This window comes from Camelina sativa, chromosome 8 (genome assembly GCF_000633955.1).
Source record: "Camelina sativa cultivar DH55 chromosome 8, Cs, whole genome shotgun sequence".
Taxonomy (NCBI): Eukaryota; Viridiplantae; Streptophyta; class Magnoliopsida; order Brassicales; family Brassicaceae; genus Camelina; species Camelina sativa.
Window position 1 is genome coordinate 1,668,704 of NC_025692.1, and position 27,155 is coordinate 1,695,858.

At 36.8% G+C, this 27,155-nt stretch overlaps 6 protein-coding genes across 6 annotated transcripts in view; 3 read left to right on the top strand and 3 right to left on the bottom strand.

Moving 5' to 3' along the window:
• Positions 1–6,663, top strand: part of LOC104705572 — an 8,841-nt gene extending 2,178 nt beyond the window's left edge. Inside the window, exon 4 of the mRNA XM_010421595.2 lies at positions 6,092–6,663. Within this exon, the coding sequence (XP_010419897.1) occupies positions 6,092–6,274 (183 nt within the window). The 3' untranslated portion in view covers positions 6,275–6,663. The remainder of the gene's footprint in view (positions 1–6,091) is intronic.
• Positions 7,119–11,166, top strand: LOC104705575 (coiled-coil domain-containing protein SCD2-like). Its single transcript, XM_010421597.2, has 17 exons — positions 7,119–7,782; positions 8,019–8,143; positions 8,234–8,309; positions 8,392–8,433; positions 8,506–8,568; positions 8,654–8,703; positions 8,805–8,832; positions 8,947–9,021; positions 9,118–9,228; positions 9,307–9,367; positions 9,466–9,582; positions 9,698–9,819; positions 9,903–9,972; positions 10,181–10,222; positions 10,468–10,508; positions 10,681–10,807; positions 10,893–11,166. The coding sequence occupies exons 1-17, from the start codon at positions 7,384–7,386 to the stop codon at positions 10,967–10,969; spliced, it is 1,626 nt and encodes a 541-aa protein (XP_010419899.1). The 5' UTR covers positions 7,119–7,383; the 3' UTR covers positions 10,970–11,166.
• LOC104705574 (pentatricopeptide repeat-containing protein At5g13270, chloroplastic) lies at positions 11,086–13,570 on the bottom strand. Its single transcript, XM_010421596.2, has one exon. It carries the CDS (start codon positions 13,511–13,513, stop codon positions 11,237–11,239), a length of 2,277 nt encoding a protein of 758 aa, XP_010419898.1. The 5' UTR covers positions 13,514–13,570; the 3' UTR covers positions 11,086–11,236.
• Positions 13,668–17,168, top strand: LOC104705577 (aspartokinase 1, chloroplastic-like). Its single transcript, XM_010421601.1, has 13 exons — positions 13,668–14,180; positions 14,277–14,359; positions 14,479–14,519; positions 14,662–14,816; positions 15,197–15,346; positions 15,434–15,529; positions 15,619–15,735; positions 15,845–15,964; positions 16,054–16,146; positions 16,292–16,408; positions 16,496–16,612; positions 16,712–16,774; positions 16,849–17,168. The coding sequence occupies exons 1-13, from the start codon at positions 13,764–13,766 to the stop codon at positions 17,002–17,004; spliced, it is 1,725 nt and encodes a 574-aa protein (XP_010419903.1). The 5' UTR covers positions 13,668–13,763; the 3' UTR covers positions 17,005–17,168.
• LOC104705576 (inactive leucine-rich repeat receptor-like protein kinase CORYNE) lies at positions 17,148–19,387 on the bottom strand. The gene is made up of 2 exons (XM_010421598.2): positions 17,659–19,387; positions 17,148–17,569 (listed from the first exon to the last, which is right to left on the bottom strand). Exons 1-2 carry the CDS (start codon positions 18,561–18,563, stop codon positions 17,260–17,262), a joined length of 1,215 nt encoding a protein of 404 aa, XP_010419900.1. The 5' UTR covers positions 18,564–19,387; the 3' UTR covers positions 17,148–17,259.
• On the bottom strand, positions 19,871–26,427 carry LOC104705578 (ADP-ribosylation factor GTPase-activating protein AGD3). Its single transcript, XM_010421602.2, has 19 exons — positions 26,021–26,427; positions 25,314–25,390; positions 25,109–25,209; positions 24,787–24,857; positions 24,529–24,591; positions 24,046–24,090; positions 23,551–23,616; positions 23,428–23,475; positions 23,218–23,313; positions 23,097–23,138; positions 22,743–22,958; positions 22,540–22,671; positions 22,187–22,417; positions 21,994–22,080; positions 21,570–21,905; positions 21,237–21,382; positions 21,043–21,127; positions 20,428–20,897; positions 19,871–20,339 (listed from the first exon to the last, which is right to left on the bottom strand). Exons 1-19 carry the CDS (start codon positions 26,063–26,065, stop codon positions 20,207–20,209), a joined length of 2,490 nt encoding a protein of 829 aa, XP_010419904.1. The 5' UTR covers positions 26,066–26,427; the 3' UTR covers positions 19,871–20,206.

The following is a 27,155-nucleotide window of genomic DNA, read 5'->3' on the forward strand; positions in this document are numbered from 1 at the left end:
ATTCAACCAGCTAGCTAATTAATATTAAGAACTAAGACATAAAACGACGTTAATTATAACAAAAGCTTATTGCTAATTAATTTTGATGTTTCCGGATTTGGTAGGGACGGGAAGATGACTGTTCGACTGTTGATGAAATATTTGGTGAATAAGTTGCGATTGGAGCACGAATCCCAGGTTTTTTTTTTAGTCTCATCCCATCTCTTTTAATTTATTGTTCTAGATTCCATGTACACGTTGCTTGCCGTAACTACAATCTCCTTAGCTTTAAAAAGAAAATTTTTAAACGCTACATAAATACCTTCTTTTTTTTTTGTCAAAATTACATAAATACCTTTTAAGCATTAAAAATGATGAAAAATAGTACGATAAAACAGAAACATATTAGTAATAGAAAAGAAGCAAACGTGGAGAGGGTATATTCATGGGGGTTGGTGTACTGAGGAACATGACAGCAACATGGGAACTAAATTGCCACAAAAGTGTCTCCATGTTAATTAGGTCACAAGTAGATGTCGTTGCTAGGTATAAGCCGTTTTGTTCTTTCTTTGTTTTATATGCCTATTATCCATAAATTGATTTTCAACCTTTCTTCCACTTTGTCTTACTTGCTCCTTTTTGTAGTTTAGGGGTAATTAACGGTCGAGACATTAATAAGTGTCTAGCTAGTATGATCAAATTTTCATTAGTGATGAGTGCACCTTTTAGTTTATTTCTTTTATGCATATTATATAGATATATGGCAATTCACCTACCAATTTATATATACACCCACATTGATTTATATCCGATTTCTAGCAATTATGTGTGTTTGCGTTTTAAATTGCAAAAGTAAGTTGAAGAAAGATATATATATATATATATATAATCTGATTTAGGAGATTGTATAACCAAATAATAATTTCTTTTAATTTTAGCTACCTCACCGAAAATCAAGAACAACTAAGACTCGCATAACCAAACCATATTCAACAAGTTTGGAGAGATACTGATTATGACGTCATACCGCATCAATAAAAGACCTTAGTTCATTGAAATGAATTGTATATATGCATGTAACATACGTACATCATGAACATGACATATATATCTATATATAGTAATATATATATATACACATACAACTGTTACTATAGCTACATCGCACGCTTCTTCTAGAGAGCTAGCTATTATCTCAAATGATGGATACAATAAAGTAACTTCATATCATATGCATGCTGACTTATTTAAAATCTTACGGGTCGAATTCATGAAACAAAAAGTGTCTTTTCCATTTGTTTTTTGATGAAAGAAATAGAATTCAATCCCTAGAATTACGTACGATGCTTCTCGTGCAAATTTTAATCATTTGATATCTGTGCATTTATGCGCTCGCTTGCCCATAATAAGCTATAAGACTTTATGATCCCTGAATTAATTATTAGGTTTTTTCACACAAAGAAAAATTACGAAAACAAAAACGAGACTTTTAGATACGCATTATTTCAGTAATTATAACGTGATGGAACGTCATCAATGGTATTCTTTTGATAATTACAAAACCATGCAAGCCACATGAATCTTTTAGACGTCGTACGAAAATTGCATGAGACTTTTAGATACGCATTTTAAAAATCTAACCTTATTATGTATACCGTATAAGTGTGCTTACATTTTTTTGAAGAACTTGCGTTTCCTTGCTTCCATGCATTTATATAATAATACACATATATAAAATTACGCATAGACATTTCTTAGAAATACGTACCAATATATATACTCATTTACACACAAGAAATTAAAGATTAATTAAAGACACAAATTTAATTGAGATGATATTCGATTGTTTGGAGTATAAACTTATGTTTTGTTGTAACTTGTAAGCATGTTTTCCTTAGAAGCTTAGAGGTCTATTAAACTTAATTAATTTGAGACGCAGATAAATTTAACTATAGTATTTAGGTCAACTAAATGTTTAAAATTTAGTCAAAAATGACAAAGTTTTGTTGTCTTGTTGCATTAAGCCATGCCATGAAGTATGACAGATAAGATTGAGATCAATATAAAAGTTCTTTGTGGGTATCCGTATCTTTGTACTCTCTCTCCCTCTATACACATAACATATGTGATATATCCATATCTTGATAAACGATAGGGTTTCATTGATTTAAGCTGTTTATTTCTTGCCTCATATCTCCTTTTTTTTTTTGGACAACAGCCCTCATATCTCCTTATCTATACAAAATCTACATATTAATATATGTTTGATACAATATTATATATTCATTTAATAGTTCATATAAGAAAAATTAGCTAAGCTTAGTCGTTAAAAAAAAAAAGCTTATACAGGACATATGGAAACTGTAATTTGATAATTAAATAGCATATTAGTGCGGATAGAGAGAACTACAAAATGATAGCCTAATCAGCATATCAATAAATATATAGCTTTAAAGACTATTAGTATCTGAAATTTCTTGAAGGTTGGTTTTTAATGGTAATTTTGAAATAAAAAAAATTTAAGAACCCGTTAATTAACAAAACAGGGTTACGTTCACAAGGTATCATGGGGTGTTCTTTATTAGATGATCATTAATTAAAGTTGCAATTATGTTCATTCTCACAATATATATTGTAAATGTGTGTGAAATATACTCCATAATTACATATAATGATGTGAATGTGTGTGTGTAAAATAGATTTGGGTAGGGCATAGGTATATCAAGAGTGAATAATAAATATGAATGTAATGATTAGGCAGCCATAATCTGACTTCGTGGAGGCATTGTTCTTCCATTTTTGTCTTTCTCCCTCTTTTTAAGTTTCCTTTGACTTTTTAGACGTAAGAAAAGTAGAAACAAAAGGTTTTAAAAGCTAAAAGTATTCCATAAAATTTCAAATTTCTTTTTGCGCCCCCATGAATTGTTTTGTCAACTCGTTCGTTTTTCTTTCAACTAACTCGTGCTTCGTTCCATAAAATAAATAAAGAAATTCGCAAATGATAATCACTTTTTTTTTAATCGTAACTAAATACTCTCAAAATGATTTCAGCACTTGCTGGTAATGAACCTTTAAAACACGTTGCTATATTTTTGTTATGAATAATTACTTCTTATATATATTTTTCATGTAATATATATAGTTCTATATATTTATCTATAGTTCTATATATTTATCTAGTTTATTTAAAAATGAGTACCTTTTTTTGTTAAACTAAAAAATTATTAGTATTCCAAAAACAATCTCTTGTTTTTTTTCTTAATGAATCGTAGCACCTTTTTTTTNTTTTTTTTTTTTTTTTTTTTTTTTTTTTTTTTTTTCTGATTACGTTTTCAATGCATGAAGAATTTGTAGATTGTAGTTCTAGCTTCTTACACCTAGAGAATAAATCCCAATAAGAAAAATATTATATGGCTTTTAATATTCTTGAACTGTTATATATTTAGCAGGGGATTCCTATATAGATATAGATGCTTTCACATCTACAATATTTTTCTTTCTTCAATATTGGACAGTACTATAAGTGAGAAGCATATAATAAACTTAGGTTTAGCGAAACCGTCATGCTTATGTTAGAAGTGGCTCATCATCAACACCAGCAATTTCTTTCTCTCGCCTTGGTATGGCTAATTGTTTGTTAGTGTCTCGTGTAGGACCCTTTCCTTCACAAACCCTTAATGAATTCGGTGCTTGAAAAGCCTTTCCCCATCAACCATACTCATATCCTCTTTTAAGTGCTGCACTTTCTTAAATTTTTCCATCATCCATCCACATCTATCTATCCAAAACTTAGATGTTTTCCTTTTGTTTGGAATCACACATCATATCATGTCTTTATCAGCAAGACTTTTTTTTAATAAACTTCTCCACTATATTTTCTTAACAATTCGTATTGAAAACTCTCTGATCCTCGATCGTAAAAGTAAAAGTTGGATCATGAATCCAACCATTTTCTCCGTGTGTAGATTTTGTTTCATGGCATATATATCTTCGGTCCATGGACGTCATCTTCATCTAATGCATAATATGTTTTTCTCGAATTAATTTTTTACAAAATTTGCCAATTCGTCACGCATGTTGTAATGTGTTTAAAAGTTTTTATCAGTAGATCACCTAACCAACATTTATACAGGTCAAATCAAACTTAACCACACAACTTTTTTTTTTTTTTTGTTAAAGCTTTGTAATCTCAAATATCAGCTCTTAATAAAACATTGGTGAAACTTGCTAGCTAGGCTAGCAGAGGTGCCGCACCTCATGGTTTGGCAAATCAGAAAGGGTCTTGGCCCCACCAATATAAACAGTATTTGAGACCTCCATTCCTTAAACTTGATTGGTCCAATTGAAGTTGTTTCGTTATAAATCATTTTACTAGAGTACATTGTCCTTCAACCATATATATAATATGTCGATATAATAAAGTTACTTACGCAAAAAAATAATTATAAAGAACCAAAAAATATGTTATGAGTTTAATTAGATCACACTTCGACTATCTATTAAAAATCTAGGTACCATATGTTGCAAAGTATCTTATAAACATTCATCTATTTCACAACAGTATACATATTATATATATAAGCACATAGACTATCTATTTTTAATGTGTTTGGGGGCTAGCTAGTAAATTTTTTTAACACAAGAAGCTATTATATATAAACATATATGACATCTATGTTCTATATATGTAATGAATAAATAATGTATCTTACGTCGGGAAAAAGCAATGCATGAAGTCGCCTTCAACAACAGAATCATTGCAATTTGCTGAAAGAAAATTGCATTTTTAAAAAGGAACAAAATGGCACTAAAGGCCAGATAAGGGAGCAATGTACATGATACCCTTTTAAGTTAGTGATGCGATGCATGCAAACCATTTTAATATCTATGCATATCCGACTACGACTGCTATGGTCCCTATTTTATATTCAATTTTACATCAATTCATTATATATTTTCTGTGGGTCCGTTGATAATTAAATACAAAATATTAAGATGTTGATATGTGAGATAGAACACCACTTTTATACGCTAATTTTGTATAATGCTAACTAAAGTATAAGAATAATGTATAACAACCGTAGAGAATATTTCATTTGGTATGTCTTTAGATAATTAATACACCGTATCTAACAGCAGCAACTACATTATAATATATATGTTTTTTTATATTTATATATATATATATATATATAGTCCCACTAAAAGAAAGAAAGAATGTGAGCTAAAATGCTTTTTGGGTCGCAAACCTTAGTCAGCAAAACGTAAAGAGAAGACGTGCATGAGATGATGGTGAAGTTTTCATGGGGTAGTGTCTCCATTGAGTTTACTCCGTTTAGAAATCAACTTTAGTTTTCTCACCATATCTTTACATTTATTGTTCAATTTTTCTGCAACTACCTTTTCTTGTTGTAAAGTAGATTTTTCGTTTTAAGACAAGCAAATATAGTAAGACCGTAGGAGTTAAACTATACAGAGTGAGAGGTATAAGATAAATAATAGTAGGAGAATACTCAGAAATTACGACATACAGTATTATAATCTAATTTTTTTCTTTTTTTTACTATAAGTTGAATACTCAGAAATTACGACAGAACATAATAGCCCATATTGGAAAATAGATTACGGGTAGGAAAAAATGGTGGGCCACGAAATGATTAAGATTAAGACATCGTGGGTACCATTTCAAATAGATGATCAAGTAGTTTGTATAAATTATTATGTGAATATGTGTTGTGTAGTTTTTTTCTTTAGCTTATAATATGTGAAATAAGTGGTGGTGTCATTGTTGTTGGTGTTGCTCGTTCTTTAAAAAGCATAGTGTTTAGAAAATCAGGAATCTCTTAGAAGTAAAGTAGAGATGACATAATTACGGCATTGCGTAGCCACCATGACACGTGGTTTATTTTCCCACTCCGTCACCCCTACGATGCAATGATCTCATTAAACCCCAATTTTATTCCATTATTATCACATTATATGGCCTTGGTCTGTTTTTACTGTTTTTACTCTTTTTGAGTGTGATTAACATGTTAATAATGTACTAGTATCTACATGTGGGACTAATAATGGTTTTTATTTTGTGAAATGGAATGATGATAATGAAAAGCAGGTAGAGATAAGATGCAGAGGGCAAGAACTGGAGCCAGTGTTGACACTACAACACGTGAGAGATGCAATATGGAGAGGAATCAGAGACAATTCATCTCTTTCATCACAAAACATTACTTTGCTTCCAAACTCATCTACCTCTGATCATCTCATGGTCCTCCATTATGGTAGGACTATTTCTTAACTATATACTATATATCTATTTTATTTATTATTATTTTTTTATATAACACCATATATATTTCTCAATAAAAATAACTACCCACCACATTTCTTCTTCTTTTTTTTTCTTTTTTTTTTCTTTAACTCAACATCCCACCTTCTTCAATTGTTTTTTCCCCTTTTCTTGTTTTCTTTTTTTTTTGGCGGGTGGTTTCGATTATTTATTTTCCCTTAAGGCTTTTTCTTGGTGCGATTTATCTGTCCAATGAGCAAGAACGAAAGAGTTATCTAATTCGGTAGGAATATGCATACCCCGATTGATGTTTTTTTTACTGTTGTATCTTCTGGGGTTGCGAGGAACGTTAACGCATGAAAATGTATTAAATATTTATATACATTGTTTTTTCATGCTATAGTAAGTATTATTACTCTTACTAACTGCGAGGTGACAGTCTTTTTTGACATAGTTGATAACTTGATATATGTTGCTGCTTTGTGTTCTAATCTACTGTTTAATTTCAATCTGAGAAAATGGGCCTGATTGGGCCTCTCATCAAACCAACTCAATGTCAAATTGGATTAGATCTGCGCCATCAAATTATCGGGCCGTTACCATAACGAACCGTGATATGTCTAACAAACTGATGACACTCATAACAATCCATAAAGTTATATATAAAACCACTAGTTTAGTTCTTCAAAATCACATTGTGATCAATGTTCTCCAAAATCATATTTATTGGAGGTTTATAAAGATCCCAACTATACTATTTCGAACTTGGGTGACCAAATTGTTGTAGATGGGATAAATTGTCGGCGAAGAATGATATACACATAAATCATTGGCAGATTCATATTAGATCGTTGATTGAGAGTTACAACAAATGTATGAAGGTGTTGTATTTTTGCAAATTTGTAATCATTCTATACATACTAAATTGTTTTGGTTCTTACCCTTCTTGGTAAAGTAACTAAAGTAGACTTACTCAACTCTCTTCTTCTTGTAACAAAAAAAAAAAAAACAAAGATGTCTTTTGTCTGACTCCATAATCACACCATCACCAAGAAGAAGAAGATCTAGGTCTTGCATCTATCTCTCTCTCTCTCTCTCTCTCTCTCTCTCTCATTACAATGGAACGAGCACGAACCGAAAGCCCTAGTTACTTCCGTCAATGGAGCGGTGAGTCAGGAGGTACCACCAATGCCGCCGTAGCTCCTTCTTCTCCGGCGCGTCATCACCATGCTCGATCTTCTTCCGTCACTACTATGTCAAACGTCAAACGAGCTCAAAACGTCGCTGCTAAAGCTGCTGCTCAGAGGCTTGCTAAGGTCATGGCTTCACAGACCAACAATGATGACGACGACGATGATGATGATGATGAAGTCGGTGGTGATGATTTAGGTTTCCGATATGGTGCTCCTCCTCCTCTTTCCTTCACTAGGAATGCTTCTTCCACAATTGCTAAACCTAAACCTGCTGCTTCTCCTGTTGTTCCTCCTCCCAAGATCGCTAGATCTTCCTCCCCTGCGGTAAAGTTGAATCCTTTTTTTTTTGGCTTTAGTAGAAACTAAATCCATCCAATTTACCAAATCTGTTTGCTTTTCAATCGTAGAGATTTAAGGAGATTAGTTCATAGTTTCTAATTTTGGAACAATGTGGGATTTTGATTTGATTGTTAAACTTGGGAATGTAGTAGTAGTAAGGGAAAACTATTTATGGGATGTGCTAATGGGGGAAACTGTTGTGGTGATTGTGAATTACACAGTTATCTAGGAACTCTCCAGCCGTATCTGTTCGCGCATCGCAACCGCCTGTCCCGCCGAGTAAAATGTCTCAAAGGAATCAAACTATACCAGTTGTAACTCCTAAGAATCAGCAGAGTGAAAAGAGGTGAGAATTGAGTTCTCAAAATGTATCTTGATATTACGACTCGTTTAGTTTGTTTTGTATTCATGACTTGGAACTGTTCGTCAATTGCAGGGTTTTAGCTGATATTGGTCATCTTAATGGAAAAGATTCGAAAGATCAGCATGAAGCATCTGCTCTTCGTGATGAAGTATATGCTGATTCCTTTTTTTTGTACTGATATTTTTATAGATGTATTCTAGATGGAAACTGACAGTTGCATTACATCACAGCTCGATATGATGCAAGAGGAGAATGAGAGTATTCTTGAGAAGGTATAAAGTCTTCTCTTTTAGGTTTCAATCTATTCCAGAGTAATTTGATTATATGTTTGAGTTTATGAACAGCTTAGGCTTGAGGATGAGAGATGCCATGAAGCAGAAGCTAGGGTGAGAGAGCTTGAAAAACAGGTAATTGGGACCAATGATAAACTTGCCTGTATGCATAACTTTTTGTTTTTAAAAATACTGTACTCACCCTTGAGTCAAACTTTAGGTGACTTCTTTGGGGGAAGGTGTATCCTTGGAAGCTAAACTTCTGAGCCGGTAGTCAATATCAATATAATTTGTTGCTAGGTTTTCGTTTTTTTCCTACTGGGTTGAAAATTTGAAATGCTTACATGAATGTGTTTTGTTTCATGCTGCAGAAAAGAAGCTGCCTTGCGTCAAAGAGAGGTATTTCAAAAGTCTGAGGCTACCTCAAGTTTTAGTATTACGTGGTGATTTTGTTTCAAAATATGAAGATGTTGTTCTGGCTTTTTAAATTCACCAATTCTCACTCTATGACAGGCGGCCCTTAAAGAGGCAAGGCAGAATAGAGAAGGGACTAATAAAGAGACTACTGCTCTTCGGTCTCAAGCAGAGGTAGGCTCTATTTTGTGCCCATGTGTCAAATGTACTATGAGGTGTTAATAAGACAAAGTGAAGAAATTTTATATTTTCTGTTTCACTTTGATTCAGAATGCAAAACTTGAGACCGCTGCTATAGTAGCACAACTTCAAGGAGCAGAATCTGAAGTCAACGCTCTAAGGACGATGACACATAGAATGATATTGACCCAAAAAGAGATGGTTTGTGTTCATGTTTTTGCACAGTCTACATATAAGCTTATGATAGTGTTTATGTAAGACACCTTTATACAATTTCAGGAGGAAGTTGTTCTTAAGCGATGCTGGCTTGCTCGGTATTGGGGTTTAGCTGCCAGATATGGTAAGGGGTAACAAACGTTCTTGCTTAATGGCATAACTAGAACTTTTATGCCATCATGAATCTTTGCTTCTTGACATCTGTGCATATTTGCATTTCAGGCATTTGTTCGGATATTGCTACATCAAAGTACGAATACTGGTCATCTCTAGCACCTCTTCCTTTTGAAATTGTGCTGTCAGCTGGGCAGAAGGCTAAAGAAGAAAGTTGGGAAAAAGGCAAGCAATCACTCAGTCATGTTTCTAAGATATTTGTTGTGATAGCATTCTATAATTTTGATTGTCATTTATCATTTCGTGTATTTATCTGTTGGCTATGAAAATATCGGACCAGATTCTGAGGAGAACGAGAAGAGGAGCCAGCTCGTTCAAGATTTAAATGATCTAACAGGAGAGGGAAATATTGAAAGTATGCTCTCTGTGGAAATGGGTTTAAAGGAACTAACTTCTTTAAAGGTTTATTCTCATTATCTCTTGCTTTGGTTCATGCATTAGCCCCTCTTTCATTTTTCTCATGGACTATGTCTGTTCTTTTGAAGGTTGAAGTTGCCATTACTAATACATTAGCCCAGCTAAGGTTGGCCAATACTGCTAGATTGTCTGATATCGGTGAGCTTCTTCTTGACGCCAATAATTTATGTTGCTTCTTGCATTAGCTATAAAAGGCGACTTTACCCAGGCTTCTAATTACACAATCAAGATTGTTAAGATAATAAGATAATAGTGCATATGTTCTACTTTATTTCTTTTTTTGTGTCGCATTTTTAATGGCTATGCTTCTTTGCAACTGAGGTATTTTCTGCTCGTCTTATTTCAGAGTTAAAATCACCAGGTGGTCCTAAGATTACGGAGGCACTGGGTAAGTTTATTTAGCTTATATCGCTGCATTTCTAGGTCAACATCTCGGTGTTATGAAATTCAATATATGGTGTAAAGCATAATCCACAAAATTACAATGAAAAACTCTTGATACTATATGACCATGAAAAACATAACTTTAGTTTCAGCTTTCTATGTTAACATTTCATATACTGCTTAATCAAAGAGTACAAACAGTTCTTATTCTTGAGGATAATTCTGAACTTCGCCTGTGGCCCTTTGCAGAATTGAGTCCAGAAGAGTCTGAGGATGTTCTCTTCAAGGAGGTACATAACTACAAGCCTTTTCTCTGCTTTTCTCTCATGGGATATTCCTTCATTTGATCTCGCCCCTTTTGTATTGAATTATGTTCTTCTATGTATCTATTGGAAATATTTTCGTCAGCTTAATCATGGCCTTTCTCCATTCTTAACATGAATCCTTTGGAACTTTTGGCAGGCTTGGCTCACGTACTTCTGGAGAAGAGCAGAATCCCTTGGCATAGAAGTGGACATTGCGAGAGAACGTCTTAGATTCTGGATCGGCAGGAGCGCACACTCCCCATCTTCACATGACGCCATTGAAGGTACAACCTAACTTACCAAGTTCCTTTTAGCCAGGAGAGGAGTACCCATACGACAAATACTAAATTTGTTGGTTCTAATTTTCAGTTGAGCAAGGACTAACAGAGCTAAGAAAGCTGCGGATAGAACGTAGACTGTGGGAGGCCTCCAGGTCCAGCCAGTAAGTAGTGACCTTGCGGACCTCGGGATCCCAGAGCAGTCATGTTACCTCAGCTTTAACAGTACTGTATATCATACATGCTATCTTCTGTGTGGTTTGAGTACTTTGCAGTCAGGAAAATGTTAATCCAGTTTTGCAAACATAAGAATTGTATTACACGCACTACTTTTGACATATAATATATCCACGTTTTCACGCTCTTACCACTCATTCTTGTTGGATTAGTATCCAATGTAACGTATCTACTGATACAGACACTAAATTCCACCAGTCACCAGTAATCATTACAGGAACACTTTCCCTCCTTGAAATGGTGAAACCTTCTGGAATCTCGAATAACGATTTCATGTCCTGTAACCAAAGATACATGCTTTGCAAACTGATGACAATCTGGGCATGCCCGAAGATTCTTGAACACCTTAATCGGTGCACGGGCATTACCATTCACCGATATCAGCCCAAATGCAATGGCAAGTCTCTCACTATGATCAAGAAGCTGTTCTCTTCTCTCTGTCATAGTACACTGAAACACATCACCTTCCATGAAACCGTCAAACTCCTTAAGCTTCTCATAGATCTCCCGAGTTTGTGGATGGTGTTTATCACCCACTATAAATCGATGAATCTTACCCTTTTCTTGGATCCAGCTGCAGCTCAGTTCCTTCTTTAACATCCTCTCATTCATTAGTTTCATCATGTCAGCAGCTTCTTCCCACTTTCCAGCCCAGGTAAACAGATTAAACGGTAACACATATCCAGCTGTATCTTCTGGATCAAGTTGGCGCAGTTCCTCACCAGCAATCTTGCCCAGTTCAAGATTCTTGTGAGTCCAACAGCCACTTAGAAAGCATTTCCAGCTCATTGCATCAGGTTCAAAAGGCATATTCTTCATAAATTTGAGAGCTTCGTCTAATAGGCCTGCGCGGGCATAAATGTCGATCATACAATCATAATGGTCGATAGTCGGAGCCACATTATATTTCCGAAGCATCGTGTCTAAGTAATGCTTTCCCTGTTCAACAAGGCCTGCATGGCTGCAGGCGGTTAAAACCGCAATAAATGTAACTGAGTTTGGCTTCATACCACAACTCACCATTTTCTCAAACAATCTCAGAGCTTCAGAGGCATTTCCATAGTAAGCATGACCTGATAGAAAAGACGTCCAAGCAACAATGTCGGGGTTATCCATTGACTCAAAGACTTCATGTGCATCATCTAAGCATCCACATTTTGAATACATCGTGATAAGAGCGCTTTCTCCATACTGAGATCCAATCAGACTTCTTTTTATAGCATCTGCATGGACTTGGCCACCAATGTTGCAATCTGCGAGTACTGAGCATGCTTGGAATATGCTAGTATATGTGAACGAATTTAGAACCGCCGCATTTTTACTTCTCAAAGACTTGAAGGTTTTAACAGCCTCCTCAAACTGACTCATTTGGCAGTATCCAGAAATGATTGCACTCCAGGTAACATCATTTGGCTCACTGATTTCTTGGAATGCGCGGCAAGCAGACTCGAAGCTGGAACATTTGATGTAAAAATCGACAAGTGGAGTTCCAACCGAAACTTCAGATTCCAGTCCAAGTTTAGCAACACAGGCATGAATTTGCTGGCCAAGATTAAGCTCTTCAAGAGAAGCACATGCTTTAAGAACAACTGAAAACACAAAACTGTCCCATTCAACACCTTCGGTTACCAAATCAACAAATAGTTTCAAAGCATCTCTTGCTCTTCCAGCTTGAGTATAACCTACCATCAATCCCGTCCAAGCCACTGGTTTCTTCACCGCCATCTGATCGAACACTCGCTTAGCACCCACTAACCAACCACATTTCACGTACATGTTCAAGATCCCAATCTCTATAGAGGCGTTGCTACATAACCCAGTACGCATAACATGAGCATGAATCTGTCTACCAACGTTTAAACTCCTAGGATTCACCAACGATTTCAAGAGTGTAGTATACATAGAAGAAGGAGGCTTTTCACCTGAAGCTAGCATTCCTGAGAACAAACCAACAGCTTTATCCAAAAAACCTTGTTCAACGTAAGCAGATATCATCGTAACTCTCGAGGCTGCGTTTAACTCAGGCATTTCATCGAACAGCTTATCTGCATCTTCCAAGCTCCCGCACTCACAGTACATTTGTAACACACAGTTCTGAAGAAACACAGAAGGATTCTCGACAGCCATCCGCATGCGATCGTGTAAGAGTCTCCCATGAGATAAAGACCTTAAATTTCTGCATGCTTCAAAGAGACATTGGTATGTATATGGGCTAACGGAGACGCCAGCCTTATCCAATTCTTGGAAAAACTCAAACGCTTCGTTGAGCTTCCCATTCTTCGACAACGAAACCAAATGAAGATTCTCCACTTGTCCTTGCTTATGCTCGATTTTAACAGAGGAAGAAGAAGAAGAAGAAGAAGAAGAAGTGCTCGATTTCAGAGATACCCACGACGGAATCTGATCGAAATTTGAGTTCTTTATAACCGGAACTCGAGATGGGATATACGAAGACTGTACAGTGAGTATCGTCATCGTTGATGGAACAATTCAACACAAAAAAAGTTTACAGCTTTACGAGAACAAGCGAAAGAGAAGCAAAAATAAAAACTCGACCTTTTTTTTTACATTAATGGTTGATTTGTGAGAAACGACAACGTTTTCAAGTTTCCATCTTTGGCGTCTCTCTCGTCAATGACCTGAGGGTTGAGCCGTAAGATATCTCTCCTCTTGTTGTTTTAAAAACCTATTCATTTCGCTCGGCCTTCTTCTTCTTGTTCTTCCAATGGCGGCTACTAGGGTTCGGTGTTGTCATAGCAATGCACCTTTCACAAGATCGCCGCTTACCAGCCTTCGAAACTCGCCGACGCTACCGATTTCTCCGAGTCGTGTCGATTTCTCTGCGCTGAAGGGATCAAAGAAATTGTCTTTATTAACCATTGGGGATGGCTTCTCCATTAGAAGGGTGTCAGGTTCAGGCTGCAGAAACAACAGTGTACGAGCTGTGTTGGATGAGAAGAAGACAGATGCGATAACTGAGGTAGAGGAGAAGGGGTTCACGTGCGTGATGAAGTTTGGTGGATCGTCGGTGGCGACAGCTGAGAGAATGAGGGAAGTTGCGGATTTGATTTTGACTTTTCCGGAAGAAAGTCCCGTCATTGTTCTCTCTGCTATGGGGAAAACTACCAACAATCTCTTGCTTGTAATGCTGAAATGCTCTCTCCCTTTTCTCTGTTTTCTATTTAAAGGTTTGAACTTTTTGTTTTGAATTTCTCGTTTTGTTTTGTTGCTAGTAAAGGCGGGAGAGAAGGCTGTGTGTTGTGGTGTTTCTAATGCATCTGAGATCGAGGAGTTGAGCGTTATTAAGGAATTGCATCTCAGGTTTTGGTTTTGTTTGAAAAATATGATTAGTTTGGTAACCTTAAGTCTCCTTTCCTTGCTTGCTGTGTTGGTTTTGGTTTTGATCAAGAATATGTGTTTTTTGTTTTTTGTTGTTACAGAACAGTGAAAGAGCTCAAGATCGATCCCTCTGATATCTTGTGTAAGCATAGACCTTCCAACACTTGTAGCTTCATTTTTTTGCTTATTTTGAGTAGGCTCATAGATGTTTGATTGATGATGAATTTGGTAATATCCAAGAATCTATATGCATTACTGTTTTTAATATTAGATACATTTTGCAGCATATTTGGAAGAACTGGAGCAACTCCTGAAAGGCATAGCCATGATGAAGGAGTTGACACTTCGAACCAGAGACTACCTAGTCTCTTTTGGAGAGTGCTTCTCTACGAGGATTTTCGCTGCTTATCTTAATAAACTCGGTGTCAAGGCACGCCAAGTATGTCCATCATCATATTCTAGTACTAGTGAATTCTCTAAAATATCTCATATGGTTGACTAATTAGTTAAATTGATATCTTTGTAGATTAAGCTAGAAGTATTCAATCATATTTCAGTTTGGGTTTACTTTCGATTTAGAATATAGTATAGTTGAAAGTGTATACTCTTTGAACTGGTCAGGAAAATTTTGTATTAGTCTGGTTTTGGTTGTCAAAGAAAACATATTGGTCTAGTTTATCTTTTGTTTGCTACACTTGCCTTGGTTTGAGCTTTCTTGCACATGAACTTTGGCGACTCTAGTTGACATCTTGTTGAGATGTTCACTGATGCCCGGTTTGCTAACAAAGCTAAGTAGATTTATGGGTGATTACGTTGCAGTACGATGCTTTTGAAATTGGGTTTATTACAACGGATGATTTCACAAACGGGGATATACTGGAAGCAACTTATCCAGCCGTTGCCAAGAGATTATTTGAAGATTGGACGCATGATCCTGCTGTTCCTATTGTAACGGGTTTCCTTGGGAAGGTATTTCTAACAGCTTACAATCTACTGATAATCAGTTTTTTCATTCATGTTTCCGTGGCTTGCCTCATTTTTTTCGTATAATAATAGGGTTGGAAAACTGGTGCGGTTACTACCTTGGGTAGGGGTGGAAGTGATTTGACGGCAACCACAATTGGTAAAGCATTGGGTTTGAAAGAGATTCAGGTTCTTTTACAGCCTCAAAATTTTGCGTTTTCTTTTTAAATGTTGTGGACATATCTTTCAATTTGGATTTTTGTTTTTCCATTGATTAGGTCTGGAAAGATGTTGATGGTGTTCTAACATGTGACCCTACTATTTATAAACGAGCTACACCAGTACCATATCTGACATTCGACGAAGCAGCCGAGTTAGCTTATTTTGGTGCACAGGTCCTACTCTACTTGCATGCAATAATATTGATTCCAGTTATTAGAACTATCACATGAATATTATGTACAATGGCAATGCTCATGTGAAGAAATAAAATTGTTGCTGCAGGTCTTGCACCCACAGTCAATGAGACCAGCAAGAGAGGGTGAGATTCCTGTAAGGGTTAAGAATTCTTATAACCCTAAAGCTCCTGGAACAATCATCACTAAAACAAGAGACATGACTAAGGTATAGAGTCTCCTAATTTGTGTTCTTTTTAGGCAGCTCATGTGAAAACCTTTATAGAAAACCAAAATTTATACTTCTTTATGTGACAGACAATTTTAACGAGCATTGTTCTGAAACGAAATGTGACCATGTTGGATATAGCAAGCACGCGAATGCTTGGTCAGGTTGGCTTCCTTGCGAAGGTAAAATTTTGTACATCTTAATATTTCAGAAGTTCATTCTTAAGATTTCATTTATTAGCGCAATGTCAGAACGGTGTTCTGCTCAATTATTTAGTTTCTGTTGATAATCAACATAGCCTTTGTGGCTCCTTACTCTTTTATCCAGGTATTTTCGATATTTGAGGAACTTGGCATTTCAGTCGATGTTGTTGCCACTAGTGAAGTCAGTATATCTCTGACACTGGACCCTTCAAAACTATGGAGCAGGGAACTTATTCAACAGGCAAGTTCTAGTAGAATCCCTAACACTTTGATTTTCAATTCATATATGCATGCTTTTAAGGCCTTTTTCTCCTTGTCCTTGTAACAGGAGCTTGATCATGTAGTTGAAGAACTGGAGAAAATTGCAGTTGTGAATCTTCTAAAAGGAAGGGCAATCATCTCTCTGATTGGGAATGTTCAACATTCCTCCCTGATTTTAGAGAGGGTTAGATCTTGCCTCCTAATAAGATTACTTCATGATTCTAACGAAGAAAGATATATTTCTTTTGCGCTTCTTACGAAATTGTTTTTTAACTTTGGGCAGGCGTTTCATGTTCTATATACCAAAGGTGTCAATGTCCAAATGATATCACAAGGAGCATCCAAGGTAACACAGCTTATTACCGAACTCTTTTTACGTCCTCACCTAACAATTGTCTTGTTTGTTTTGAAATCTTGTAGGTAAACATTTCCTTTATAGTAAACGATGCTGAAGCTGAAGGATGTGTTCAGGCCCTTCACAAATCCTTCTTCGAGAGCGGTGACCTCTCAGAGTTAATGATTCAACCCAGACTTGGAAACGGTTCACCTGTTAGGACAATGCAAGTAGAAAACTGACTTGACAAGCTCATTGTTTGGTGTGCGTTGTTCTTTGTATTTCTTCCGAGTGTAGTATGTACGTTCGTCAAGAACTGCTTGTAGGCACGGGAACTACTACTGGCTATTCATTTGTTGTAAGACCAATTGTTGGACCATTTGCGTGATCAAAATTTAACCAGTAACTCTTTTAAGGATACAGAAAAAGAAATATATAGATGTAACTGCAGATGTTTAGATTGGTCTCACAGATATATATGGTACAAGAACATTAGCCTAAAAGCTGTGCAGTTGTGTAAGCATGTGAACAAGCTCATCACTTGAAGGCCTGTCTGCCGGAAAGTCAGAAAGGCAGACAATCGTGATTCTTAAAGCCATTAACATCTCATCTTCTTCCACTTCCTCTCCAAGAATACTCTTATCTAATGCTTCTCTTGCTTCCCCGGATTGCTGCAAATGTTTTAGCCACTGTCCTAAGGTGCCTCCATTTGCAGCCTCTTCACAGAAAGGATGGGTCGGGTCTCTTCCAGTTAAAAGAACTCCCAGTATCATCCCGAAGCTGAATATGTCGCTTTTGTCTGTGTATCTGTCACACAAGGATTTGCATTACCGTGTTAGTAAAAGAGAAGAATTAGCAGTAAACTCAAAAGGCCGTGGTATTGGTATTTGAAGCACCTGTTACTTTGAGAAGACTCAGGAGCAGAGTAGCAAGATACTGATGTGTGTGAACTAGGCATGATCTTGGCCAATCCGCAATCAGCAAGCCGAGGCTCAAACTCAGAATCCAACATCACATTTGTAGGTTTCAAGTTATAATGAAGAATCTGTGTCTCACAACTGAAATGAAGATACTGAAGCCCTTTCACAATCCCAACAGCAACTCTAAGCCTAATCTCCCATCCAAGCTCTACCTCCTTAGCTCTAACCTTATTCATCACATCCTCAAGACTACCATTCGGCATGTAATCATAAACGAGAGAGAACTCATCAGAATCGCGAACATAAGCTCTTAAACTCATCAGGTTCCTGTGTCTTAGCCCAGCAAGAAGCTCAAGTTCCTTCTGCAACCGTCTCTTAACCGACTTGCTACTACTAGTTTCTGGTAAACCAACTCCTTCAAGAGAGCCTAGTCTCTTGACAGCAACCACTAGACCATTATCAAGCACCATCTTGTAGTATTTACCATTAGGGTCAGAACCAAGCAACTGAATACCATTACCAAGAGCAGCGTGAAGAGACTTAGGTGTGATTTTAGGGGAAAAAACCACAGGACCTTTGAGAATAGGCGTCTGTCTCATGTATTTGACAATGCAACGGACCAAGAAAGCTAAGAACAAGGCTGAAAGCAAACCGGTTAAAATCCCAGAGACGATGCTAACAACAATGACCTTGGAAGTGATTCTTGATTCGAGTAGTGTAGATGAACTTGAAGTTGTGGATAAGTGTTTCACAGTTCTTCGGCGACAATTTGTGCTTGTGGTCGTTCTTGAATTGAAGACTAAAAAGAAGAAGAGTAGGAGCAGAGTGATAGTGTTGCTATATCCGTTTCTTCTTCTTCTTCTTCTTCTTCTCTGCTCCATTGCTGAGGAATAAAAGCTTTTTTTCAAGATTAGACAACAAATCTGAGAAAACCCAGAAAGGTTAAAGAAGCTGTTCAAAGCTTTTACATAAAAACCCGGAAAAAGTTTTTTAAGTACTTTTTTAATTCTACAGTGAAGTGAAGCTCTCCTATCCTCTCTTCTTCCGAAACCAAAACCACATATATTCTCGAGAAAACCAATGAGAAACCAACAAGACAAAAAATGGAATCAAAACTCAAAATCTTCACAAAGAAGATGAATTAGAGAATATATCATTGGCTCACTCACAGATTCTTTATCTAAAAATTCTCTCTTTTTGCCTTCTAAGAAAGCTTAATTGTAAAAATAAAAATAAACACCCATAATTTTTCTTGATAAGGGGGAGACACAAAAGTATCAAACTTTGGTATAGTATGTCTGAAAATAAACCCTCCAAAACTCAGTTCAGAACCCAAAAAAAAAAACAAAACAAAACTATCCCCGAAACAGTTTCAGTTCAACTAATCCGAGTTAACCAAACACACACATGACACAACGCTCTCTCTCTCTCTATCTATAAGTCTCTTTTCAAGACACAGTATCTGCTAGACTGTGACCCTCTCTCCTCTCTCTCTCTCTCATCACAAAAAGCATGACCGAATCCGTTACTTACTGCCAAAAAAAAAAAAGGTTCCCGCCTTACTATGGGACCCACATTGTCAGGTGGTCGTGGTTAGAATGGGTCCCATGGGCCACGTAGACGGATGAAAGGGTAGCCTCTGCTTCTCGTTTGCTTTCATGAGTGGCCGAAAGCAAGACATCGAGGTCCGTGCCTCGAGGGAGAGAGAGAGCTGAACCCATTAAAAAGATCTCACCCGTTGATTGATTACGAGGTAAGTGAGATCTTGACCGTTGGATTGATGAGAGGCTCGAGAATTTGTACTACTTTTTTTGTCTTAGCGTGTGTGATTGATTACACAAAAGTGGTCTGAGAATAATTGCTTTCTCTTCCCAATCTTTCTTCTTTTTCCCCCTTTGTATCAAAATTATTTTATGCGGGAGAGAGTACTTTTTATTCAAAGTTAGGTCTTGTTTTCCTATCTGAACCACGTATTTATATTATTATCTTTGGGGTGGAAAAAGCTTAACTAGGGCTAATTCACTATTATTATCAAAAGATCTCAAAAAGTGTGTGAATACAATGGGAATAAGTTGACCAATATGTACTCCTGATGCCCAAAATTGGCGTTATTGACATTAACGCGTCATTATCTTAGTTTTGTTTGTATGGACAGAGAGATTCAAAAACCAAAATCAAACCATTCAAATTAGATAGCTAATGAATAATTTTATGGTTACCACCTCCTCCAGAAGTGAACAAAACCGCAAGTACTTTGCTTACAAGTTACAACGCATGACATAACAAACCTACTTAGGATGCTATATAGTCCCACATACACACAACACGACACAACACAACACAATACACTATCATTTCCCAATATGCAGCAGCATATATCCATCCATCACAAAAAAACATTTAATACATAACTTAATTTGGGTCTAAGGCTGTAGCCGTTCTTTAAGTTGTGATGGGCTCTTAAAACCGTGAAAGCAACGTAGCTCCGTAAGTTCTGTGCTCATGAGTCTCTGTCTATTTTTTTTCAGCACTGTCTGTGATTGTATCCGTTTGTGTCCGAAAGGAGAGCAAGGACTTCTGGATCAGTAAACTTGGACTCTGCAGCAATATCAAGAGCGGTTTTGCCTTCTACGTTCATAGCTTCCGGGTCTGCTCCCCTGTAAATTTCACCCAGTTTGTTGTAAAGACAAATATTTCCAAACGATTTAGGCAGAGAAAATGTTTGGGAAGAAGAACCAAACTCACCTAGTGAGTAGCAATCTTGCTATTACTGCTTTGCCTTTGAGAATACAACAGTGCAACGGCGTTTGACCACTTGAATCTCTGGCGTTTACATTTGCACCATATTGCAACAAAAGCTCTACCATCCCAATGTCTGCCTTCTCGCAAGCACAGTGAAGCAGAGATGAACATCCGCTTCCCTCTGGAGAAATATTTGAAGAGCTACCCGAGTTTCTATCCAGTAACTCATTCCTTAATCTGAGTAGAACATCTTCACGCTTCGGCCTTTCTGGTACTAATATTACTCTTGAAAGTGTTAACGAAGAGCTGGAAGATGATTGGTCATACACAAAATTCACATCCGCGTCACCATTGACAATTAGCCTATAAACAGCCTTTTTATCATTGCCACACACTGCGTCCCACATTTGTTGTGCAATTGATTGCGGGAAATCACAGTCTCTCGATCTCCGAACAAATAGCTTCTCTGCATACTGTGAAATACAAACAAACAAATAAAAGAGTTTGAATGAGCTGTTCTGAACATTGCATATGACAAAACAAAGAGACAACACCGTGATATATCACAGTATGCACTCGCTCTATAAGGAAACAAATATAGGGTAGAAGCTTAAAAACCTTAGCTTGTATATACTTCTCCTTGATAGAGATCATATCAGCATAGCTGGGTTTTCCAGTGACCATGACCCTGGATTTATCCGACCTGCGCATATTTGATGAAGTAAATTTAAAACTGTAATGTCTATGTGATCAAAAGTTGCCATCACTCTGAATAAGAAAGCAAAATTTTCAATCATAAATGGAGTTTTTACCCAGTTAAGCCTGGGTCACCATGAAAGGCACTCCTTGAATGAAGTAACTCCTCCCAAACTGTGTTTGCGAAAGTATTTCCAAGAGCTTGGAACAAACTTATAACAGATGGCTCCCATACTTTCACGTCGAGAGTGAGAGACCTAACCTGTAGAATTGCCCGATAGAATGATGTCAAACTGAAGGTCGAGCCATCCAAAGTTCAAATTCTGTCACATGCTGTATTGCTAATGAACATCAAGGCTAGTGTCCCTTTAAAATTCTAATGGACTTCTTTGCTTCCTTCCATGAGTTGGTTGTTATATTGCAAGCAATTAAGAGTTTTGGTGATTTACCTTAGATATATGCACACCAAGATTACGGTGAACACCAGAACATTCAATACAGACAAGAACCCCAAGATTTAAAGACGCCCAGTCTGGTTCTGGAGCTCCACAATCCGCACATTTCTCATTCCCACAGACCTTTCGTAACGCATCAATGGGCTTCTCACCCTTTCTAATAGACCGTTGCGGCTGAAAATTTCTTGACGGCCTTTCATGGTACCCTAAAAAGCTCCTCTCACATGCAAATTCATCAGTAGTAGGATGATCATATTCAGAACTTTCATAAGAGCTACTTTCACTAGCAGATCGATGGTGACCACTTCCCATGGGACTACCAGGAAGACGCTGAAATGTAGTTTTAAGGACAATCACCTAAATTGCATTGAGATTTACTATGAGCCTGGTCAGGCAAAGGAATAATGATTATACTTACCTGTTCAGGGACCTGAGAACTAAGTAGCGATGCAATAACCCCTGTAATCTTTTCTATCCAATCCATTTGATCGAGTGCACTCTCAGCCTGCACTGACAAACATAAGTAAACACTGAGTGAAAACTATAAAAATATAGGCAAACATGTAAACAATAAAAGGTTTAAGGCAGTAACAAACACTCTTGAGTCAAACCTGCAACGTGTAGTTTTTTGTAGGTGAAATGATCCTAAAGCAAAACCTCAGATCTGATTGATCAGCGTCGACTTTAATCGTTGAGGTGAGTAAGTTCACTGTATGACGAGCTACAGACTTCTCATCATGGACACCACCATGTCCATGACTATTCGAAGAAAGCCACCTACTAAGAAGTCCAGACCCAAGCTCGGAGCTATTTCTCTGTCCAGAAAGCTGGCTGCCAGACCCCTAAACATCAAATCATCCAAGTCAGAGTGTGCAAAGAAATGAGTCAAACAACAGACCGTTTGCATAATTCTGCTTCTTTTTTTCAAAAAATAATGAAAGATAAATATAAATACAAAACTCACAGATGGTTTGCTACACTGTTTTCGGTAATAATACAGCATTCCCCGGCTGTCAAGAACAAAAAACCGTCTTTTCCAGTCTCCTCTCAGATTTGAAGATCGTTTAGAGAGATAACCTTGCCTTATTGTTTGCACCTGAAAGCACCAAGAAATGTTAATAGTACTCTATGGAAGATGTGGCATTCATGTGTAAAAGACATTGATACCTTCCCCCTTGCAGCAGATTGCATAACGGCATCTATCATTTTGTGAGAGCTTCGACCTATCGCCTGTATGCCATCTCCATTCGGTGATCCATTAGAACCATTTGAACCCCACCTGCTCTCTCGATCAACCTGTCTTTTGTACTCCTGCATCTTTTCATTAAGTGCTGCTTGTTCATAATTTGATCTTTCTCTGGATTGTTGTGCATAGGTCAAGACCTGCAAAAAAAAGAATTAAGGTGTAACTATCTCAGCTTTCAGGGTGAAGACTCATACGTAGTCTTAAAAGATAATTATAAACTCAAAATGTTCAGGGATCTATTACTTGAAGAAAATAAAAATCAAATTTAGACCAACCTGATTGATATATGGTTCCATCTGATGCAGTAATTCGTAACCCTGAAAGCACCCACATTCAGATTTTGACACAAACCTTTTTAAACTATTTTACAATTCTGAAGAAGCATAACAAACTTACCTGTTTGAAATACCGAAGATGAGCATCCATCGTTCCGCTGACAGCTTCCAAAAATTCAAACCTTTTCTTAGCTTCAACATTTGAAAGAGCAGTCACCTGATCATTAATTAGGGAAGCCAATAAATATAAGATTACTTCAACAATAACATGGATGTGACAGTACGTATATGACTTGCAAATTAAAATCAAAATCAAACGAAGGAAATTTACAAGGTTGAACCGAGCTTGCTCAAACATAGACCTCGAAGTGTGAAGTTCCTGTTAGTGTCAAAATATGTTAGTTATAACATAGGGAAACAAACTATACATGGTACTCAAAAGTATGCACCATACCTGTTCTAAAGCAGCAGCAACGTCACTTTTTGTACCTTTCCTCAAAGATAAAAACTTCTCACGGGCCTAAAGCACAATAGGAAGTTAAATTAGTTAATCTCCAGATAAGCATGGACCCAATTGTTACGAAACAGATATCATTATACTTCCAAGCTACAAATTTAGTACTTAGTAACAGTTAGTGCTCAGAAAAGTAACACGAATGAGAACTAGCTAGGTTTTGAAGATTTATACACAGCCTACAAAAGCAACACACATAAAATTCCTCCCTCCATTATCCTAGCCTAGCCTTCCTCCATTAACGAGGAATGATTCAGAAATGATTATTGAGCTCAACCCAATTTTTTTGTTGAAACTTTTCAAACAGATATTACATCTAGTCTAGAAAAAAAAATGGGATGAGAATTTCTGGTCTTTCCAAACTTTTTTTTGTAGTGCAAACCATGTTAGCAGAGTGGGAGGGAAAAAAACGAAAAACCCTTGACAAAGGGATACCTGATCGTAGGTAATGCTAGCCTTGTCAAAGCGCTTCCGAGCTTCCTGTGACAAAAATGATCTCTCATGATCCATATCCAAATATAACCTTGCCAAGCTATCTTACTTGAACAAATAGAAGAAAGATATATCTAGACTAGCACAATGTAAAGGCAGACTCAAGAAACTTAATTATATCTTTCGAATTCCTTGGACCTTCTCAACAATAGTAACCTCAAAAACTATTTTAAAATATATATTGTTTGGGGAAGGTTGACTACCGGAGTGCAGAAATCCCAAAGTCAAACAAGAAAAATTAAACATAATCCATATTAGATTAAATGCCTCCTGGGCCCTGGCAGGTCTTCATATTTTTTCCACTCATACATGGCAGGATGTATGTCCTTCATTGTTTCATAGATATTTTAGTTGGTACTAATGGCCATCATAGTTTAACTACAAAAAAAGAGAGATGTTGCCAAGAAGAAAGTAAACATCTTGTACCTTAACCTCATGCAAGTCCATATTGGCAAATTGAAGTAATCTGTCATTCAGTATATGTTCCACCTGACAATGAGAATTCATCAAAATTGAAACCTGAATTGAAAAGACTTGATCTGACCTAAACATAACAATTTCTTAAGGATAATGAATCTATATAGCGGCAACTTTTGCTGAAGGATAACAGAATTATCCTACGTTGATACCACAGAGGCGTTATCAGAAATGGAGAGAGCGTGAACAGTAACAATACTAACATACCTGTGACCGAAGAACTTCTTTATAAGTCCCAATTTCCCTCAGCGCAATTGTAAATTTCGTCATTACAGGTCCTGGCACATTAAGTTAGAGTTTATCAGCACCTGTTGATGAAACTAGTCTTTTCCAATTCTTAACTGAAAATATTCCCACCATAACCTGTGAATCTAACAATCCTAGCAAAAAGAGAGCGGAGAGAGCAAAAATAGGAACAACAATTTCACTCTTTTCAAAATCTCAGATGACAAGTAGGGGCAAAAAGAATGGGGATAAAGAGACGATATGCTACTGCGAGTTTCCATAGGCAATGTGAGATCAGTCATACCTCCAAAAGCAACACTAATTGGATCATTATGGCCTCCACCAAATGTTTCAAGTGCACTTGCGAAAGCAATGTCCCCATCATATGCCTCGCCTAGCCCTTCACTGTAACAAGAAAAAAGGATAATCTGTCTCTGTTAAAAGATATGTTCTCATGTTTCTTTAAGCCAGAAGAAATGTAGAGCTATAATTCTAAATTTGGAGCATACGTGTATTTCCGGCATCCTTTGTAAAACTTGAGACTTCTTTCCCGCAATATTTCTGCACTCTCCTCCATGCTTTGTAACTGTTTCAGAAAAAGATATTCATGTAAGCACATAGCTGGAAGGCAAAGTACATAACGCGAACATCAAGACACAATCCTTTGTCAAAGAAACTGTATGTAACTATGGACAACCCAACAAAACTTAGTGATTTAGGCACACCGGATTGGAGCTACACTAAAGGAACTACTTCCTTTACATTTAAGTTGGAAAAAAACTTCTGCTCCTTCTCTTGTGCCCATTAGAGTATATATATATAGCAGATGTCAGACTAAAAAAGTGAGCATGGGAGTACTAGCTAAGTGGACACAAGTGTATCAGCCTTGCCAAGAGTCAGAGACCAAAACATGTGAAGTGGATCATAAAGTCAATTCACATTTCACCAGCAAAACAAGGCAGAGCGCGAATATAAGGCAGTCCAGTCAAAATAATTAAGCCAAACCAATTTCTCAGTGACACAAATAAATTGAACCTTCCACACTAAATTTGGGGGTATAAATGTCGGTGAATACTAGAAAATTCCAGACATAAAACATCCAAAAAAAATTGTATCTGTTCATAAATTGAACCTAGCTAGCACACTAAAAGACTGAACAGATGAGGACAAGAAACAAAGACAGGAAACGAAGCAAAGATAAGTAGAAGAAACAAACCTGTTTGCGGAACATGGGAGAGTCATCAAGCTTGGTGAAATGCATTTTGAGCAAATTCTAACTTCTTCTTCTTCGACAACAAACAGCAATTAACATCCCACAAACAAAAACAAACACAAAAACTAAAAACCAAAAACCTAAAAGCTAAAGACCCATCACTTTTTTTTTTACTCACACAGAGGCCATAAAACGAAGAAACAAAAAAAAAACGTGAGATCCTCTACTTCCAAAAGCTTTCCCGAAATATCAAAGAAACCAAACAAACCCCGATGATCTTACAAAAAGTCTCGAGCCTTGTGTTTGTGTAAATTTCGAGTTTGGTTTTTTTTTTTGTTTTCTCCTCGCGAAATCGAGAAAACAGTAAAGAGGGGGGGGATTTGTGATTTTTAGGTGAAGTGTCTCGGGAGAAGAGAANAAAAAAAAAAAAAAAAAAAAAAAAAGAGAAAGCAAAAAACTTCACACCGTAAAAAATTTAACCACAAAAAGACGGCGAAAAACTATGCCGTTTTAGTTACCGCCGGAGATCGTGTAAAGGTTGGTAAGATACGACGCCGTTTTGCAGAGTGTGTAAAAAATAATTATAAAGAGAGGTGAGGAGAGGGGGAGACTGAGACTGTGCTTTGCTTTCTCTCTGTAACAGTCGTCGTGGTCATCTGAGAGAAACAAAAGGACTTGACGCTTTTCTCCACGCTCATTCTTTGCGCGTGTTCGATTGACAAGAGTGAAACTCCACATGCGCGTGTAACGTACGTGAGGCTCTCTTGAGTGGGTTGTTTTAATAAGAGTGTGGGACCCGTTATCTGGTTGCTTCTCCATTACCTTTTGTTCCGGAGAGACAGAGAGGTCAGTGGGGTATAAATGATTCCTTCTTTTTTTTTTATATTCACATTTTTATATGAAATTTAAAACTCTTTATTATTATTATTAGTGTGTGGAAACAAAAACAAAACAAATTGTAAAGCAAAAAGAAAAGTGAAATTTTGAAGAAAAAAATGGACACGATGATCTTATTACTTTTATTTATTTTTATTTTTCAAACTTTACAGTCGCATATGATAATTAATAGTATTTTGTTGGATTCAAAATCCCCCATTGTTTTAGTTTAAACAATGTATATCATCATCTCTCTTGACTC